This window comes from Taudactylus pleione, unplaced genomic scaffold, assembly GCF_031769625.1.
Source record: "Taudactylus pleione unplaced genomic scaffold, aTauple2 ptg000331l, whole genome shotgun sequence".
In the NCBI taxonomy this organism is placed as follows: domain Eukaryota; kingdom Metazoa; phylum Chordata; class Amphibia; order Anura; family Myobatrachidae; genus Taudactylus; species Taudactylus pleione.
In genome coordinates, this window is record NW_028284732.1 from 4,470,122 (window position 1) to 4,491,781 (window position 21,660).

Consider the following 21,660-nt stretch of genomic DNA (forward strand, 5'->3'; position numbering starts at 1 on the left):
TGTAAAAAGCGGTTCCAAACGCCAGTGGTAGAGTTTGGTGGTGGCAGCATCGTTACACGCCCATGGTGCACTGGGCAGAGTCAGTGACAGGCGGTCACTGACGGTGAGTGGGAATCCGAAAGCGCTAACCTGTGACCAGGGCCGGCCTAGACGAAAGGCGTCCGGTCACACAGAGGCATACATTCTAATCACTAATTCCCTATAATTCATAGTTTGTGGACGCATGATGCGATCTCCTTGCCAATAGAACCAGAGATCTGAGAATAAACAGGGATTTAGAATGGTTCCAAACATGACATGTCTACTATGTTTCTGTACCTTAAATATCATATACATTACATTTCACAACATAAGCATTTGCTAATAAAACCTCTAATATTAAGGTTATTGGAACTTTTTTTAAGTGTGTGCATGTGAGTGTGAGAATATTGTGTACTTTCGCAATTATGCGTTGTGCGTCTTGTATATTTTCTATGTATTATCTAATGTGCGTATAGGTTTTGATTGGACTTTCAACAATATGCAGTAGTTAAGAAGACGCACGACGCTAATAACCAAGTATAGCGTTGTACCCGATGGTATTGTGCTGACGATGCAAAATGGCGTCGTCAGAGGTGAAGCAAAATGGCGTCACCAGATGTTAATTTAAAAGATTTGGTCTCAGCCAATCATCCGGCTTCTACTGCAGTCAGTGCAGTATTTTCTCAAAAAGCATCAGACAACAAATTCCAGAATTTTGGCTATTTCTTTAAGAAATTCTTGCCGGCAGAAAAACTACACTATAGGAGACAAATAATTATTTGCCATGTGACTGGCTTTAGAAGAATGGCGGTATCTTTTAAAAGGAGCCCAGTTCCCTGAGTCCGTTTACAGTGATCACAAGAATTTACTTTATCTACAAACCGCTTATTGCATGAACCCTTGCCAGGCCCGCTTGCACTTCTCTCGATTTGATTTGCACATCTCATTCTAACCTGGGCAAAAGAACCGCAAAGGATACTATGTCCCACTCTTTGACTGAGCCAGAAGAACCTTCAGTTATTGAAAATCAGCCCAACATTGATCCTAGGTGCCTTGTTGCTACCACCAGAATGGTAAATGTGTTTAATATGCTGGTGGAAGTGATCCCGGGCATCAATATACCGACGCCGGAATCCCAATGCCCAGCATAATGCTGACAACGATATCCAGAAGATAAGGGACAAGTGATGAGTTGGGGGTTATGTTTAGGCATCCCTGGGGGGAGATTAGGGTTAGGCACCCCCCCGGGGAAGGTTAGGGTAGGGCTACAGGGAGGGGTACGTTTAGGGTGCGGGAAGGGGGGGTTAGGGTTGGGCACCACCAGGGAGAGGTTAGGGAAAGGCACCTCCAAGAGAGGGTTAGGGTTGGAGGGGTACTTACCACCCCTGTCGGGATCCTGGACTATTCAGCCACCAGAATATCATACTGATTCCCACCAGGATGGCTATGCCTAATCCAGGGAAAGCTTATTCCAACTAAATTTTGCAAAAGACTCTTCCATTAGGTCAACTCTTCACACTTTTATGGACATGCAGGATTCTGGAAGACCCAATACCTTATGTCTCGAAATTTATGGTGGCTCACACTTCATCAGGATGTCACACAATTTGCTGCCGCTTGTTCCAAATTAGCTCAGCATAAAAGTCCTCGACACCCACCTTTGGGTTCCTTGCTGCCTTCACCCTTTTCATATACTTCTTGTCCACACATCGCCAATCTTTACCTGATTGACTTGAAGAGGACTGGGCCGGAGGAGAGAGCTTGCCTCTGATTTGCACGCCCCCTCGTTGGTAAGAAAGTTTCTTCTTCAATTTCCCAGGAAACCTTGAGTTAATTGTGTTTAGTGGTAGGGGGAACTGACACACCCCGGATTCTGCATGCGCAAAAGGACTCCGGAGGGGCTTTTGGGTTATAGACCCGGAAGTCCCTCCATCGCAAAGGGCCGCTGTTACTGAGAGAGTGGTTATTTGCGGTGATCGCCATGCATACCAGCATTACCAACGCCGGTATGCATGCGAAGACCGGCGGAATGCATCGCATCCTGAGTGTGATGTGTCATGCATCACGCCCTGTAACTTACCGGGTCCGATGGTGTAAGGTGCCCAGTTCAGTTCCCCGGCCTGTGCTCTGCAGCTTTTGGCCTGTCTGTGTGCTGCACCACCTGGTGGGTACTGGCCCTGGCGCCTCCCTCATGACTCCCGCGTCTCCGTCTCCTGTCCAAAGCCATCTTGCCAATGATATCATGACACTGGTAGTCAATTCTTGTCAGCAGTTCTAAATCACCTGACATGGCTGGACAATCAGCACTGTCAGTGCCCTATATAAACCAATTGAGTTTTGCAACACATTGCCAGAACGTCTCCTGTCCCTAGTGCATAGTGACTTTGCTCCAGGATCCTGTACTTTATCTGTGGTTCTTGTTCACTGCTTCAGCAACATACCTTGCTCCTGTTGTGCCTTATACCTTGATGCTCCTGCAGTGCCTTATACCTAGTTGCTCCTGCAGCTGTCAATCAAAACATCTTACCTTTCTGTTCCTGTAACTACCTTCAAATGCCTCAGCACTCACTGTACAACTATATTACGATATATATATATTGTACAGGGCCATCTTAATGTATGGGCACAATGGGAAGGTGCTAAGGGCCCCATGATTCTAAGAACGTTTGAGCAGGGCTGAGCAGCATCTTCATGAAGTGAGCAGCCACTCACTCCGTGCATAGGGCAGCTGGCTGAGAAGCAAACAGAGAAAGTGCTCACAGGCTGCTCTGATTATGAATTGCACATAATCAGAAAGGCCAGGCAGCATTCTCTACCTGCCTCCCAACCTGTAGCCACAGAGCTGAATTAAGGGGGGGCTCGTCCCAACGGGCCCCACTCTCTCAGCAGGCCCCCATACTTTAATCGCAGCTGCAGAGAAGAGGAAGGAGGAGTCCATAATTCCAGCTTTACATGTTTTTAATGTTTAAACATTTGTTTTGTTGAAATCTAAAGGTTTCATTTTATTGACTGCTTACTTTTTTAATCTCGTGAATGGGTGGGTGCCCCAGTGCATTGTTTTACCCAGGGTCTACAATACTGTTAAGACAATCCTGCTCTTGTATCAACTGTCTCTCCATTCTGAGGGGTCTATTTACTAATGTAACCCCCCTCCAGTATGTGGAGTGGTGCATTTGGAGTGATAAACCTCCTATTGCCTCAGGCTAGCTCTCCAGGGTGTGGGCAATACCTGAGAAGGGGGTCCCTGCCCATGCAGGCTTTATAACAGTCACACATATAGATACAGGCATAGATATACACATGCAGCAACAGTTCTTTTGAATAACTTGGGCGCCAGACCTTCTCTTATAAAAATATACCACTTTATTTCTCTCCTCCTGTACATGACTTTAAAGGACAAGAATATGGTTACAGCAGCTTCTCCTCTCCCTCCAGCTCATATACTTGGCATGTCAGATGGTATATGACAATCGTATGGATATGGTTACATAACTGTTGAAGCTGGTTTAGTGGCTGAGACAGAATCAGTGTAAAATTAGCTTGGAGCGACGCCATCTTGCGAATGACAACCAGACTCCATCTTAAAAATAAGAATCTGCACGATGCCATTTTGCGAATGGCCGTCCAGCACCATTTTAGAGAAACTCACATTTAAGTACATACGGCGATGCTATTATTAGCATCATGCGACCGCATATTATTAGCATTATGCGAACGCATATCTCCCCATATCCCATATGCACATTAAATACGCACATTAGCGAATGGATAATATCATGCATGCGAACGCTGTTTATTAGCTGCATGCGTACACATCAGCCCCAAGTTAAAAGTCCTCACTACATAAATCTAACTAGCGTCTTTTCCCAAATCCCTAATACATACACACTGCACACTCAAGTAAAAGGTTCCATAGCTTCAAAGTGTAATATTCAAAGTTTAGTCAGTTATTACTAATGTTGTGAAATAAAGATTATTTGATATCTAAGGTTTAGTACATGATAAGCCTACATAAGATACGTTTGGTAGTGTACTGATCTACTCTGTCTCAACAGCTTTCCGGTGTCATCGGTGAGAAGATCGCAACATGCATTCTCTACTTATGGACTGTAGAGGGTTAAAACACCAAAATGTTAGCAGGTTAGATTTGCATGGGGCGGGAAAAAGGAGACAAAAGGCTGTCAGAGGCTGATCTGTGTCCATTTGAATCGACCTGTTAAATGTCCTGTAACAGATACACCATGATGGAGTACCAATGGGATTACAACAAACCTCCCTATTGTATTGCCTATTTCTGTAAGGGTATAATTGTGTGTCCTGACCCCAATCTGAAGTCTTCTTGCTGATGCTGATGATGGAGGTTTCTTGTTGATGCCGGTAACTGGTCCCAGTGCGCGTGCGTATGTATAACTGTACCTTGGGTCTGTATGATTTCTTTGCTCTAAATTGTCTTTAGATCACAGCGTGTAACCTACTGTTTTTATGATGAATACTAACCTTTGTGCGTTGGAAACACATTTCTCGAAGACTGAAGGTTTTTATTTACTGTATGACTGCGTACGCAAATAGAGTCAATTCTAGGAGGTATAGGCAGGATTTAGAAGGTATAGGCAGGATTTAGAAGGTATAGGCAGGAGTGTATAGAGGTTTAAATCCAGTATCCTTACATCACACTCTTCTTCACCAGCACAGTCTTTAAGCACAGTCACAATGAATGCTTTGCATTTTACACACACAGGTCCACCTGGTTCTTTGCTGGCTGGTGCCTGTAGTTCCCCCACTTCATACGTGCAGGTCCACCTAGCCCTTCGCTGGCTGGTGCCTGTAGTTCTACACTTCATACATGCAGGTTCACCTAGCCCTATGCTGGCTGGTGCCTGTAGTTCTACACTTCATACATGCAGGTTCACCTGGCCCTAGGCTGGCTGGTGCCTGTAGTTCTCCACTTCATATGTGAAGGTCCACCTAGCCCTTTGCTGGCTGGTGCCTGTAGTTCCACAGCTTCGCACACATCTCACATAACTTCGTTTGCACTCTGCCTCTCCTTTGTCTCTTCTTAGACAATATACAGAGTGTCTTATACCCAGTCTGCCTCTCTCTGCTCCCCTTCTCTTTCACATGGGACAGCAATATACAGACATTTCTATTGCAGCTATCAAACTCTCAGCTGCCGCCCATCCCTATCCTACAGGAACGGCTCCTATAGCCACACTGCAGCCACAGTGACCCCCCCCTTTAATGGCTGCTGGTGGGCTTTTATGCATAAGGGACTCCTCCTATCCCCTAACAATAAAGCTCCTGGGAAATTCCTCTTCCCCCATCTCTCCAACACATATACTGACATCTCTTACCCCTCTCATGGGGCCTAAACACTTCACTGGGCTGCTCATGCTGCAACATTCCAGCTCTTTCTCTGTGGTCTCTCACAGACTTTGGGGTCTATGCAGGGGCGCCGAGAGGGGGGGGAGCAGGTACAGATTACCCGGGCCCGGGTTTCCTGAGGGGCCCGGTGGGGGCCCGTGTCCGGCGCCACTCCCCCCCCCTCACAGCAGCCCTGCACACAGCGTGTGCTGAGCCGCAGTTGGAGACTGCTCGTGGCCTCTGAGCAGCAGCCGCAACAGTCTCCTATGCCTGTGCGGGGGAGCTATCACACTGATCACGCCCCCCTGGCTTTGCGCCGGGCTGAGGGGGCTCAGAGCGCCCCCTCTCCCCATCCCCATTTTTTTTTCCCGGCAAGGGGGCATGGCCACACCTCCCACTATTAGGCCACACCCCCTATTACCGGGGCCCGCCACGGCTCTTGGCGGGCCTGGGTCTATGTACTAAGCAGCGATAAGTGACAGAGTGAAAAGTGATAAGTCTGTGATAAGTGCCAGCCAATCAGCTCCCAACCGTCATTTCTCAAACACAGCCTGTGAGATGACAGTTGGAAGCTGATTGGCTGACACTTATCACAGACATCACTTTTCACTCTGTCACTTATCACTGCTTAGTACATAGACCCCTTTATCTCAGTGGTCTCACTCCAGACATCTTTCTCCTTTGGCGTTAGATGGGCATCGTGGTAGCCACCACGGCCCCGTCAATCTCCCCCTGAGATGGGAGCACGAGGGCTACATTTCTGCTTCCAGCTCTGACGCTTCCCAAAGATGTCTCCTCTCTCCCAAATTCTTCTTCTCAAAAACCTTTTGTTCTTCCTCCCCCCTCCTTTCCCTAATCTGCCTGCTACACACCCAGTCTTCCCACTCCTGCGTGTCTATCTCTCCAGCCCCTCCTTTACCTGAAAACCGATCCCCAGGGTCTCAGGAATGCAATATCTACAACAGGAAGCAAGCTTTAACACTGAGAGGGGTGTATTTACAAATACCATTCCCTAGGGGGTGTTACACTAAGCAGTGTTAGGAGACTGAGTGAAAAGTGATAAGGTGCCAGCCAATCAGCTCCCAACTGTCATTTTTCAAACACAGCCTGTGAGATGGCAGTTAGGAGCTGATTGGCTGGCACCTTATCCCTTTCTTATCACTTTTCACTCTGTCTCCTAACACTGCTTAGTAAATAGACCCCTGAACCTCTTCAGGTGACCCTATTCAGTCTCTTGGTGCTATCCAGAGCACTGCGACCTGAGGACTCCCAGAGGAGAATTCCATCCCGCCTTGCGGAGGTTCTTGGTTTACTGGTGAGTTTGTTAGACTCCATGCCTCTGGGTGGTTCTACCACCCAAAAGAGACTGATTAATATCCCCTAATTCACTGTGCTACCCTAAAAATCATGAGCCTCCCGCAAATTCCGGTGCAGTAGGCAACTATGCTCTAAGCAATGAAAATAAACAACTCTGAATGCATAATTTAAAGGACTCACTGAAAAGCACACATACAGTGCTAGCAGCCAATGTGCTGTATGGGGAGTGGTGACACCTCTGGGAGTTTAAAAAAAAAAAAAAAAAAAACACTGCATGATTAATATTATATAAATAATTTTGTATTTTAGACATCCATTAACCACTGGAACCCTAGGTGGCAACCTTGAATCTTCTGATGGTAGCAGAGCCATGTATAGAAGTAATTATCAGTCTTTCTGATTTAGCTGGATCTGTACTGGGGAGTGGCTTTGCAGGCATTTCTCCTGGATTTGTTGTGATAAGAATTAACCTTTGTCCTGTGTAATACCAAACATATAAAAGTACATTGATTACATTGTTAGTGCAAGAAGTCTGTGTATGTGGGTCGATTAATTGGAGTGTAGTTTTGTTTGTAGTGTGTGAGTTATGATTGTGTGAGTCTCTTCGCAGTGTGCTGATTGTGCAGTGTGTGTTCATACTGGTTATCTGTGATTTTTGTGCTTTGTTTGCAGTTTGTGCCTGCTGCAATAATTGTGCGTAGATTTTCTTTATATAGTATGTTTGTGTTTATTTCTACCTGTGTGTAATTCTGTACTCCATATGTGTATTGTTTCATAAACGGATGTGCCTTGTACTTATGTGTACCTTTTAACCCATTGCACTTTACACACAATAATGGTGTTCTTGATTGTGTCCCTTTTTCTACTGTGTCTTCTGTTGCTATATTTGTTCCTGTGGTTTTATTATGGATGGGGGAGTCTGTTTCGGGAAGACTGTGTGCAGCCCCCGAGACCTCTAGTTACTGACAAGAGTGCCAGAGACAAAGTACTTAAACAAGGTAAGTGGATTTGTTGCTCTGTATTAAAAGTAGAAATGAGTGGTTCAGATTGCATGCAATCCGAACTCGCCTGAACTTCCGTCCTCTGACTCAATCCAAGCGGCTCAGGTCTTTCCGCCTAACTCAGATTCCACTTCAAGGCAAAACGTCATCCTCGCGGTGTCGGATACTCACGTGTTTTGAATTCTACTTAAGGCGCCACTGCTGGGATTCTGCGCCATTTCTCTGTCAGGCACACTGCTGTAAGCTGCGCTTTACTCTGCTGTATAGGTTGTGCTGTGTCCAGACTCACAAGTGGCTGTTCTGCTCATAGGGTCTGATTCAGAGATGGACGCTAATGCAGTTTTCTTGCAGATCCGATTATTTGCCATGGCGTATGCACTGCACGTGCGCTGAGATTGAATTGCGATCAGGCATGCATACAGGAATCCATCACCAAGTGAGTGGCGGACTTCCAGCGTTTGGGGGTGGTATTGGGAGTAGTTACATATGGAGGCGTGCCTGTCCATTTAAACGCCGTTACATGGGCGTGCATAAATTAGCCACTGCGATTGCATACGCAGCTCTACTTGTCAGAGAAACTCCCATGGCTGGGTAAGATGGCCGCCGATGTACTTCGATGTTTACGTAGATAATGATATGTGTAGCCGCACGCAGGTGAGAAGGCAGCTGTGGGCATCTTAACGCTCAGGTAATCTTTGCTGACACTTGCATATCTTCACAACTGCATTGCATACAAATACGCAGTTGCAATCGCATTAGCGTCCATCTCTGAATCAGGCCCTTGGTCAATAAGTATAGAGGGGCACACTGCTGTATGCTGCGCTGTACTTTGCTGTAAATTGGCTGTGATGTGTCCATCTAAAGACGTTCACGTTCTAAAGATGTACACGTGCATATATAATCCCTGTGACCCCAATCAGTTTGAATTGAGCTGCGATCTAAAAAAAAATAATAATAATAATAAAATAAATATATATACTGTGTGTGTGTGTGTGTGTGTGTGTATGTATGTGTGTGTATATATATATATATATATAATATGTGTGTGTGTGTATATATATATATATATATATATATATATATAATTATAAGGGCACAGTGAAATTTGGTAGGGGCAGGTAGAACTGTCGCAGGGTGCTGCATGCCATATTTCTGGGCAAAAACATAAAAAATTAGGACATGGGAGTAATCTAAAGCTCCAACTGTCACTTTTTTCTGACATTCTCAATTAGGAACCCTTTTCTGGTATAGTCTATGGGGGATTTTTGGGAAGGCATAACTCAGGGTAGGGGTGGAATTTAGACTTGGGGTTTGTTTTATCAGGTAGCTATTGTGCCAGGGTACGTGCTTTTGTGGTTCAGGTAAATTGAAAAGTTACAGTTTTTAAACTATTACCTCAAGAATGCGCCATTGTAAAGATAGGACTTTTCAACTTGTTGCGCAGCTGCAGTAGGAGCCTCCAGCAGGTGTAATAACTGTGGCTTCACTTGGATGCACCAAGATGGCCGTCATTTGCAGCTTTAGTGGTGGTGGGCTCGGGGAAAAGAAGCTGGCGTTAGCTGCAGCAGGAGCCAGCGGAAAGGCGCGGGGGGGTAGCGGGCGTCAGCTGCGGCCAGAACCTGGGGACAGTGCAGGCGTTAGGACCCGGGAGAGGTAGCAGCACACAGAATGCAGGCTCAGATCTGGTAGATCCAGGATACCTGCTTCTATGTTTAATAAAAAAAAAATGGCGTGGCCCCGCCCCCAGAAAACAACCAGCACCAGGCTTTTGAGCCCCAGTACTGGTTGTGCTAAATACAGCGGATAAACAACGTAGGGGTCCCCCATATTAAGCACGACCAGCACCAGGCTTTTCAGAACCTGTCCTGGTTGCCAAAATACGGTGGATAAATGACGCTGGGGGTCCCCCGTAATTTAGCGCAACCAGCAAAGGGCTCTGAGCCGGTCCTGGTTCTGGAAATACAGGAGGACAAATTGCATAGGTCCCCCTGTATTTACCATAAAAAGCACCAGACTCCTTCTAGTGGGAGGGGGGGGGGTGATGCCACAGCCAGGGGAGCCCTTTCACTGGGCCCTCTGCCTGCAGCATCACCCCTGACCACTAGTCAGCCCAGGCCGGGGATCCCTGGGGAGTTGGGGACCCCCCCAATAAAGTCTAAGTAGCCTTAATGGGACATGTGAAATCATAAGGTTTTTGTCTATGAAATATATACAGTATACTGAGAGAGCTTGCCTTGCCTTTTGAACCTATGAATGTGTCAAACCTTATCCACCTTGTTCAGATAAGCTATTTATTTATTTAAACTTTTAAAAAAGATTTCTTTCTTTTTAAAGTGCTTAGTTTTTAGACCTTTTTCCTTCTCTGATTTTACCCTTCCATCTAAAAAAGGGATCTTTTTATGTGTATGCTGTATGTTTTTACTTTATTTTTTCTCTTATCACTGTATAATGTATATGTATTAAATTGTTGAATTATTTATTTATAAAGCACTGGCACTTTCATTTTTTAACCATAGAATTGGTTTTAATATTTATATGATTTATGCACTTTTTATAAACCAGTCGCTCTACAGTCAACTCATTGTTCTATATATATATATATTAGGGGTGAGCGGGTTCGGATTTCTGAAATCCGAGCCCCCCCAATCCGAGTCTGATCCGAGTCAGGCTCGACTTTTCCCGCCTGACTCGGATCTGAAATCGAGGCAAAACGTCATCATCCCGCCTTCCGAGTCTCGCGGGTTTTGGATCCTATATAAGGTACCCACTCGGCTGTGGACAGTGAAGAGGGAGGGTGGGAGTTAGGGCTGGCTGGGCTGTGTAGTGTAGTGTAGTGTAGTGTAGTGCTGCTGTTGTCCACTACTTCAAAGTCCATAGGGGCTGGCTGTGTTGTGCTGTGCTGCTGTTGTGAATAGGGGCTGTGTCCACTACTTCAAAGTCCATAGGGGCTGGCTGGACTGTGTTGTGCAGTCAGTTCTCCATAGGGGCTGTGTCCACTCCAAAGTCCTGTGCAGTGTCCCAGTCCTAAAGGGGTGCTGTAGTGTTGTCCAGGGGGTGCTGTGTCCATCAGGGGTGCTCCCCCCAAGTGCTAAAAAAATAATATATTTTCTGTGTTTGTGAATTGTGTGCGCAGTAGCCGCACGTGCATCAACAAAGTAGTGCCAAGCGTGCGCCTGTGTCATAAGTAAAGGGCCGGCTGGCTTGACCGTTAAAGGGTGCTGTAACCCCCAAAGTACACTCTAGTCCAAACCAAAAAAAAAATTATTTTCTGTGTTTGTGAATTGTGTGCGCAGTAGCCGCACGTGCACCAACAAAGTAGTGCCAAGCGTGCGCCTGTGTCATAAGTAAAGGGCCGGCTGGCTTGACCGTTAAAGGGTGCTGTAACCCCCAAAGTACACTCCAGTCCAAACCAAAAAAAATAATATTTTCTGTGTTTGTGAATTGTGTGCGCAGTAGCCGCACGTGCATCAACAAAGTAGTGCCAAGCGTGCGCCTGTGTCATAAGTAAAGGGCCGGCTGGCTTGACCGTTAAAGGGTGCTGTAACCCCCAAAGTACATTCCAAACCAAAAAAAAAAATATTTTCTGTGTTTGTGACTTGTGTGCACTGTGGCTGCACGTGCATCAACAAAGGAGCAGCGCCAAGCGTGCGCCTGTTTCCCATAAGTAAAGAGCCGACTGGCTCATTTCTTAAAGGGTGGTGTAACCCACAAAGTGCACTACTCTCCAGCAAAAATAAAAAAATATTTTCTGTGTTTGTGTGCGATTTAGCCGCACGTATATATCAATATAACATAAATGGAGGACCAAACTTTCTCCGATAAAAATAAAATAGGGAAAGATCAAGAACCACTTCCTCCTAGTGCTGTTGCTGCTGCTGCTGGGAGTTGTTCATCATCCCAGAGAGGAAGTAGGAACATCACTACTTTTACTAAACAATTGACCCTCCAACAGTCACTAGCGATGAGGATGAAGTACGACAGCAGTCATCCTGAAGCAAAACGTATAACTGAGGCGTTGACTGCTATGTTGGTGTTAGACGTGCGTCCGGTATCCGCCATTAGTGCAGTGGGATTTAGACAATTGATGAAGGTAGTGTGTCCCCGGTTCCAAATCCCGTCTAGATTCCACCTGCATCCTCAAAGCAGCAGCGACAAGCGTGCGTCTGTCTGTTAAAGGGTGGTGTAACCCTCAAAGTGCTCCAAAAAATAAAAAACTATTTTTTTAATGTGTTTGTGACTTGTGTGCGATGTAGCCGCACGTGCATCAACATAGTAGCAGCGCCAAGCGTGCGCCTGTGTCATAAGTCAAGGGCTGGTTTGGACATCTGGTCTGGACTGAAGGACGTGCCAACAATTTCTGACAAGTCTACTGTCACTGCATATGATACTGTCCTCAAAGCAGCAGCGACAAGCGTGCGTCTGTCTGTTAAAGGGTGGTGACACCCTCAAAGTGTGCTACACAAACAATAAAAATATTCTTCTTTTTTCTGTCTTTGTGAATTGTGTGGGCTGTAGCCGCACTTGCATCCTCAAAGCAGCAGCGACAAGCGTGCGTCTGTCTGTTAAAGGGTGGTGTAACTCTCAAAGTGCTCCAAAAAATAAAAAACTATTTTTTTAATGTGTTTGTGACTTGTGTGCGATGTAGCCGCACTTGCATCCTCAAAGCAGCAGCGACAAGCGTGCGTCTGTCTGTTAAAGGGTGGTGACACCCTCAAAGTGTGCTACACAAACAATAAAAATATTCTTCTTTTTTCTGTCTTTGTGAATTGTGTGGGCTGTAGCCGCACCTGCATCCTTAAAGCAGCAGCGACAAGCGTGCGTCTGTCTGTTAAAGGGTGGTGACACCCTCAAAGTGTGCTACACAAACAATAAAAATATTCTTCTTCTTTTTTCTGTCTTTGTGAATTGTGTGGGCTGTAGCCGCACTTGCATCCTCAAAGCAGCAGTGACAAGCGTGCGTCTGTCTGTTAAAGGATTACATCGGTGACAGCATCCAAGTAGGCATGTCAAAACAGTCCGTACCTGTACTGGCAGGAAAAAGAAGCAATTTGGAGGTCCCTATACAAACTGGCTCTATTTTACCTGAGTTGCCCCACCTCCAGTGTGTACTCCGAAAGAGTGTTTAGTGCAGCTGGGAACCTTGTCAGCGAAAGGCGTAGGAGGTTGCTTCCACAAAATGTGGAGAAGATGATGTTCATAAAATGAATTATCAACTCTTCCAGGGAGACCAGCCTCCAGAACGTACAGAGGGACCTGTGGTTCCAGCGGGGACGAATTAATACTCTGTGAGGATGAGGATGTACACACTGAAGAGGGTGAGGAATCGGTGGATGAGGATGACATCTTGCCTCCGTAGAGCCAGTTTGTGCAGGGACAGATTAATTGCCAGCTTGTTTTGTGGGGGCCCAAACGAACCAATCATTTCAGCCACAGTCGTGTGGCAGACCCTGGCGCTGAAATGATTGGTTTGTTAAAGTGTGCATGTCCTGTTTATACAACATAAGGGTGGGTGGGAGGGCCCAAGGACAATTCCATCTTGCACCTCTTTTTTTTCTTTGCATTATGTACAGTTTGGGGCCTAGTTTTTCAAACTGCCATCCTGTCTGCCACTGCAGTTTCACGCCTAGATGGGTCACGTGTTTGTGCCGCCCACTCGTGTCGCTTAGCATAGTCATCCAGCTACCTCGGTGCAACCTTTTGGACATAAAAACACTATTGTGAGGTGTGAGGTGTTCAGAATAGACTGGAAATGAGTGGAAATTAAGGTTATTGAGGTTAATAATAGCATAGGAGCAGAAAAACCTACAAATTCTGTGATTTTAGCTGTTTTTATGCTTTTTTTCAAAAAAATACAGATCCAAAACACAAAACCCAGAACCCAAAACACGGAAGGGTGGTTTTGCCAAAACCAATCCAGATCCAAAACACGAAGAAAGATCCAGATCCAAAACCAAAACACGAAAGTGACCGGTGCACACCCCTAATATATATATATATATATATATATATATATATATATGTGTGTGTGTATGTGTGTGTATATATATATATATATATATATATATGTTCATGTTCTATTGTTTGTACTTTTTGGTGCACTATGTTCACGTGCATATATAAACCCTGTGGCTCCACACAGTATGAGCCATGTGCCATGTTTGAAATGTCACATGTTTGTGCCGCCCACTGCCGTCGCTTAGCTTAGTCAGCCAGCTAGCTCAGTGCAACCTTTTGGCCTAAACTGGATGAAAACAATATTGTGAGCTATGAGGTGGTCAAAATTAACTGGAAATTTGTGGAAATTAATGTTATTGAGGTTAATACTCTAGGAATAAAAAAAAGACTCAAATGATGTGATTTTTAGCTTTTTTTGGAAAAAAATCCAATACCAGTCACGGCAGTTTGGCAAAACCAAAACCGGCCTACAAATGGAACCAAAACCAACAAAAATGGTCCTGTGCACATTTCTAATTAAGAGTTAGTAATTTCATATTTTTAATTAATCAGCAACGTATTATGTTCTGTTGTTTGTTAATGTTTTGTATGTCTATTTTGTCTAGTGCAGGATTCTCCCAGGACAAGATCCCTCCTAACCTGGATGCATTGGTTATTGGCAGTGGCATAGGTGGGCTATCGGTAGCTGCTGTGCTTTCAAAGGCAGGTAAAAAGGTTCTGGTCCTAGAACAGCATGACCAAGCAGGAGGAAGCTGTCACACTTTTCATGAACATGGATATGAGTTTGATGTGGGTGAGTATTTGGATTTAGAAAAGGGTATCTAGAAGGGTCTCTCTAGCTACTGTGGAATTAAATAGAAATATTGCACCATCAGTCACACATCGGTTGCGCCATCGAACATTGTACTAGACTTATAGAGACACAGAATGTCCGTCTGAACAGGGCCGCTGGGATTAGTGCAAATGCGGAAAAAGTCGCAGATGCTGACCGTGACCTACTCGCATCTGGCTAGCCACCTACCTGTCACCATCCAGAAACACCCACTGAAATCCTACACCTCTGCGTCCAAATTTGCACTGCATCCCCTAGCAATAGCCAACAGGATGCATATTCAGTGCGATTCGCACACATGCGCACACTGAAAATATTGTAGTTTCTTATTGCCCGAATGTACATAAAATTGCAGGGATGGAGCAAATGTAGTATTATACACATGCAGGGATGGGCAGGATGTAGTAATATACAGTACACATGCAGGGATGGGCCATATGTAGTAATATACACTGTGCAGGGATCGGCCAAATGGAGTAATATACACATGTAGGGATGGGCCAAATGTAGTAACATACACCAGGCTTGCCTACCCTCCTGATTTGGCCTCCCGATTTTCCCGATTTTCGGGTGCCGCTCCCGGCCCCCTGGAAAGGCAGGCAAGCCTCCCGGAAGTCTCAGACCATCCCGACCTCCCCCCTGAAAACACCAGAAACACCCGCAGCGGGGAGCCCGGGACACGATTCGCGCAGAATCGCGTCATCGTGGCCCTGCCCCCTGCTTCACAATGCCGAAAATAACGGCATTCTGAAGCGGGGGCAGAGTCACGATGACGCGATCGTGCGGCCCCGGCCCAGCCCCCAGTGTGACACCAAATGGCCGCCCCCAATGGCCGGCCCCGCCTCCTGCTATTAGCCGACAATCAGCTCCCTCCCGGAAGGCTGGAGCTGATTGTCGGCAAGTATGACATACACTTTGCACGGATCGGCTGAATGTAGTAATATACACAATGCAGCAATCGGCTGAATGTAGTAACATACACTATGCATGGATCGGCTAAATGTAGTAATATACACAATGCAGGGATTGGCCGAATGTAGTAACATACACTATGCAGGGATCGGTTGAATGTAGTAATACACACATGCAGGGATCGGCCTGATTTTGTACTATTTGCATGCAGGGATTGGCTGGATGTAGTAATATTTTCATGCAGGGATCGGCTGATTGTAGTAATAGATGCATGCAGGGATTGGCTGAATGTAGTAATATATGCATGCAGGGATTGGCTGGATGTAGTAATATATGCATACAGGGATCAGGTGGATGTAGTAATATATGCATGCAGGGATCAGCTGGATGTAGTAATAGATGCATGCAGGGATTGGCTGAATGTAGTAATAGATGCATGCAGGGATCGGCTGAATGTAGTAATATATGCATGCAGGGATTGGCTGGATGTAGTAATGTATGCATGCAGGGATCAGGTGGATGTAGTAATATATGCATGCAGGGATCAGCTGGATGTAGTAATATATGCATGCAGGGATCAGCTGAATGTAGTAATAGATGCATGCAGGGATCAGCTGAATGTAGTGATAGATACATGCAGGGATCGGCTGAATGTAGTAATAGATTCATGCAGGGATCGGCTGAATGTAGTAATACATGCGTGCAGGGATCGGCTGGATGTAGTAATATATGCATGCAGGGATTGGCTGGATGTAGTAATATATGCATGCAGGGATCGGCTGGATGTAGTAATACTAGAGATGAGAGGGTTCGGTTTTCAGAGATCCGAACCCACCCGAATTTTGTAGATCCGAGTCGGGTCCAAGCCCGCTCGGATGTTCCCGCCTTACTCGGATCTCTCAAATCGAGGCAAATCGCGAGCTTTCGTCTCTATATATAAGGGACGCGGCGGGTCCCGATTTCACTCCAGCTGTGGAGCCTGAACAGGGAGGGTGGGTAGTGTAGGGCTAGTGAGAGGTGATGTGCTGTTCTGTCTGCTGTGTCATGTTCTGTCTGCTGTCTCCTGGACTGGTGCTGATCCATTCTGGGCTGGTGTTGTTGTGCTGTCTGCTGTGTCTATCTGGGCTGGTGCTGTCTGCTGTGCTGTCTGCTGCGTCCATCTGGGCCCAAGTTCTGTATCCCCCCAAAAATTTAAAAATATTTTTTTTGTGCAATATATTTGTCTGTGTGCGTGTTAGACTTAACCACACAAGATCTAGCAAGTCGGTAATGCAACCTAGTGCTGCCCGACTTCAGTTGTCATCAATCTGTGCTCTGGGCCCAAGTTCTGGAGCTGGAAAAAAAATAAAAACAAACATTTTGTCTTTTTTTTCAAATAATTGTCTGTGTGTCTTTGCGTGTTAGGCTTAGCCGCAGAAGATCTAGCAAGTTGGCAACGCAACCTAGTGCTGCCTGACTCAAGTCGTCATCAATCTGTGCTCTGGGCCCAAGTTGTGGACCAGCAAAAAAAAAAACAGTGTATTTTTTTTGTACATTTTTTTCCTGTGTGTGCATGACTGCACATGTGTGAATTTTGTAACCGCACCTTGGCTACACTATTGGTGCTTGTGACACTGCTTCAAGACCGCAGAAAATATGGAGGGCTGTCACATGACAGGAGAGCAAGGCCAAGAACCACATGTTGTAGCTGCCGACAGCAGTGCAAGGCAATCAACTTCCTCATCCTCTGTGAAGGCCCATGCCCCAGGGCTTAAGTCACTCCATCGATATGGTAAAGCTACTTTTACTGAAGTTAATAAAAAAAAATGAAAGGAAATTTGCCTTTAGATAAACAAAAAATTGGCAATATGCCATTCACTACACGAAGTGGCAAGGAAAGAATAAGGCCTTGGCCTTTCTTTATGAAGACTGCTGGTTTTGATTCTGATAGCCCTTCGGAAAAAACAACTGTGTGCCCTGAGAAATCGAAATCACAAATCCCCGAGGAGAGTGCAAGTGTGTCCGCGGTTGCCATGTGTGAGCCAGACCTAAATACTAGTGTACTGGAGGATCCTCCAAGTTGCAACATTTGTGTGCACTCTGTAAATGTGGGGAAGGGCAGTCAACATCTTGCAGACGTAGTCAGTGAGGATGCTTCTGTGGAATTGCACATGGAGGAGGAGGATAGTTTGGTAGTTGAAGGTGCTAAGGATGATGAGGATGTTGATGATGAAGATGTTGGTGATGAGGATGTTGATGCCAAGGATGTCCTTTGTGTAAGTAAGGCAACAGCAGTTGCCCATGGATTGAAAAAGCCAAAGCCCATTGTTGTCATGTGTGGAATTATTTCCACCCCAATCAGGGCAACAGTTGTCAAGCCATATGTAACCAATGCAAAGCAAGAGTGAGTAGAGGGAGGGACCTAAACCACCTAGGAACCTCCTCCTTGTTACATCACTTGGAGCACATTCATCAAATATTAAAGTTTATGTCGCCAAGTTCCAAAACTCAACAAGTCCAGTGTCACCTACCTGCTCCCTCTCTGTGGGATCCAAGCGCCTTCAATCTCCAACACCAACACCTGCATCATCATCAACATCCTCAATCGTGATCGGAAGTAGTTTAAAAGAACAATTGACTATTAAACAGTCCTTTGATAGAAGAAGTAAGTATAACAGCTGTCACCCAGTTTCACAGTGGATCACTGACGCCATGACGGCTGTGATAGTATTAGATGGTGAAATAATAAGAAATGAGGATGATAGTGTGGAGGAAGTGCAAAAGGAGGATGAGAGGGAAATTTGTGTCCTATCTGACGCTAATGTGGATGTTGATGATAAGGATGTGGTTTGCGTAAATCAGCCACCAGTGGCAGCAGTTCTTGCTAATGATAAAAAGAAAGCCAGAAAAGCAGCGTCTTGGGTGTGGAATTATTTTAATCTAAATTCTGACAACAGTTGTGAATGCATCTGTTCCATTTGTAAAGCCAAAGTTAGCAGAGGAAGGGACGTTAGCCATCTAGGCACCTCCTCCCTGTTACATAATTTGCAGCGAGTTCATGCAATTTGTTTAACAATATTATAATTTGTAAATTAATAACAAGCAGTCCAGTATCAGCTAACAGCAGTTTGGACCAGCACATGCAATCTCCACCACCAACACCCTCATCATCAACCTCCTTCTTAATAATTGAAGGTAGTCCTTCCAAAAAATGTTTTGTGGGGGCCCAAACAAACCAAGAAGTTCAGCCACGAAAGTGTCAGTCCTAGTGGCTAAAGTGCTTGGTTTGTTAAACTGTGCATGTCCTTTTTAATATCCCACATAAGAGTGGGTTGGAGGGACAATTCCATCTTGCACCTCTTTCCTTTATATTTGGCACAATTTGGGGCATTGCCGATTGACATTATTATAGTTTATTAATCTGCCATCATGTCTGCCACTGTTGTGTGGTAATGTTTCATAAATGTCTGATATTTTTTTAAACTGCCATGCGTTTGTGCTGCTGCTTTGTTGCTTACTTTAGCCAGCCAGCTCGCTGCAGCCTTTGGCCTGTATTGTTGAAAAATAGTGAAATCAATATTGTGAGCTGTGAGGTTGTTAAAAATGCCTAGAAATGCCTGAAAATGATTGTTATTAAGGTTTCATAATACTGTAGGAACAAAAACAGGCCCAAATGATGTGGTTTTAGCTGTTTTTATGATTTTTGGGAAAAAAATACAGATCCAAAACCAAAACCTAAAAACAAAACACCAAAGAAAAAAATCCCAAACCAGATTCAGAACCAAAACCAAAACCAGAACACAAGGGGTCGGCGCACATCTCTAAGTAATACACACATACAGGGATGGGCCTGATTTTGTAATATATGCATGCAGGGATCAGCTGGATATAGTAATAGATGCATGCAGGGATCGGCTGAATGTAGTAATATATGCATGCAGGGATCAGCTGAATGTAGTAATATATGAATGCAGGGATCGGCTGGATGTAGTAATACACACATGCAGGGATGGGCTTGATTTTGTAATATATGCATGCAGGGATCAGCTGAATGTAGTAACATACACTATGCAGGGATCGGCTGGATGTAGTAATACACACATGCAGGGATGGGCTTGATTTTGTAATATATGCATGCAGGGATCAGCTGGATGTACTAATATATGCATGCAGCGATCAGCTGGATGTAGTAATATATGCATGCAGGGATCAGCTGGATGTAGTAATATATGCATGCAGGGATCAGCTGGATGTAGTAATAGATGCATGCAGGGATCAGCTGAATGTAGTAATACACACATGCAGGGATGGGCTTGATTTTGTAATATATGCATGGAGGGATCAGCTGGATGTAGTAATATATGCATGCAGGGATCAGCTGGATGTAGTAATATATGCATGCAGGGGTCAGCTGGATGTAGTAATATATGCATGCAGGGATCAGCTGGATGTAGTAATAGATGCATGCAGGGGTCAGCTGAATGTAGTAATACACACATACAGGAATGGGCTTGATTTTGTAATATATGCATGCAGGGATCGGCTGGATGTAGTAATACACACATGCTGGAATGGGCTTGATTTTGTAATATATGCATGCAGGGATCAGCTGGATGTAGTAATACAGTCAGGTGCATAAATATTGGGACATTGACAGAATTTTCATATTTTGGCCTCTATTCACCACCACAATGGCTTTGAAATGAAACAAACAAGATGTGCTTTAACTGCAGACTTTCAGATTTAATGTGAGGGTAATTACATTCAAATCAGGTGAACGGTGTAGGAATTACCACGGTTTTTATATGTGCCTCCCACTTTTTAAGGGGCCAAAAGTAATGGGACAAACTAAACAATCCTAAATCTAACTTTCACTTTTTAATACTTTGTTGCAAATCCTTTGCAGGCAATTACAGCCTGAAGTCTGGAACGCATAGACATCACCAGACGCTGGGTTTCATCCCTGGAGATGCTCTGCCAGGCCTCTACTACAAATGTCTTCAGTTCCTGCTTGTTCTTGGGGCATTTTCCCTTCAGTTTTGTCTTCAAGTGAAATGCATGCTCAATCGGATTCAGGTCAGGGGATTGACTTGGCCATTGCAATAACATTCCACTTTTTAGCCTTAAAAAACTCTTTGGTTGCTTTTGCAGTATGCTTCGGGTCATTGTCCATCTGCACTGTGAAGCACCGTCCAATGAGTTCTGAAGCATTTGACTGAATATGAGCATATAATATTGCCCGAAAAACTTCAGAATTCATTCTGCTGCCTTTGTCAGCAGTCACATAATCAGTAAATACAAAGGAACCAGTTCCATTGGCAGCCATACATGCCCACGCCATGACACTACCATCACCATGCTTCACTGATGAGGTGGTATGTTTTGGATCATGAGCAGTTCCTTTCCTTCTCCATACTCTTCTCTTCCCATCTCTCTGGTACAAGTTGATCTTTGTCTCATCTGTCCATAGGATGTTGTTCCAGAACTGTAATGGCTTTTTTAGATGTTGTTTGGCAAACTCTAATCTGGTCTTCCTGTTTTTGTGGCTCACCAATGGTTTACATCTTGTGGTGAACCCTCTATATTCATTCTTGTGAAGCCTTCTCTTGATTGTTGACTTTGACACATATACACCTACCTCCTGGAGAGTGTTCTTGATTTAGCCAACTGTTGTGAAGGGGTTTTTCTTCACCAGGGAAATAATTCTTCTGTCATCCACCACAGTTGTTTTCCGTGGTCTTCCGGGTCTTTTGGTGTTGCTGAGCTCTCCGGTGCGTTCTTTCTTTTAAGAATGTTCCAAACAGCTGGTTTGGCCACACCTAATGTTTTTGCTATCTCTCTGATGGGTTTGTTTTAATTTTTCAGCCTAATGATGGCTTGCTTCACTGATAGTGACAGCTCTTTGAATCTCATATTGAGAGTCGACAGCAACTGATTCCAAATGCAAATGTCACACCTAGAATCAACTCCAGACCTTTTACCTGCTTAATTGATAATGAAATAACGAGGGAATAGTCCACAGCTGTCCATGAAATAGCTTTTGAGTTACTAGTCCCATTACTTTTGGCCCCTTAAAAAGTGGGAGGCACATATAGAAACCGTTATAATTCCTACACCGTTCACCTGATTTGGATGTAATTACCCTCAAATTAAATCTGAAAGTCTGCAGTTAAAGCACATCTTGTTTGTTTCATTTCAAAGCCATTGTGGTGGTGAATAGAGGCCAAAATATGAAAATTATGTCAATGTCCCAATATTTATGCACCTGACTGTATATGCATG

At 44.9% G+C, this 21,660-nt stretch overlaps 1 protein-coding gene across 1 annotated transcript in view; it reads left to right on the forward strand.

Moving 5' to 3' along the window:
* Positions 1 to 7,495: 7,495 nt before the first annotated feature.
* Positions 7,496 to 21,660, forward strand: part of LOC148509155 (all-trans-retinol 13,14-reductase-like) — a 74,972-nt gene continuing 60,807 nt past the window's right edge. The window contains exons 1-2 of the mRNA XM_088443565.1: positions 7,496 to 7,697; positions 14,266 to 14,448. Of these exons, the coding sequence (XP_088299691.1) occupies positions 7,535 to 7,697; positions 14,266 to 14,448 (346 nt within the window). The 5' untranslated portion in view covers positions 7,496 to 7,534. The remainder of the gene's footprint in view (positions 7,698 to 14,265; positions 14,449 to 21,660) is intronic.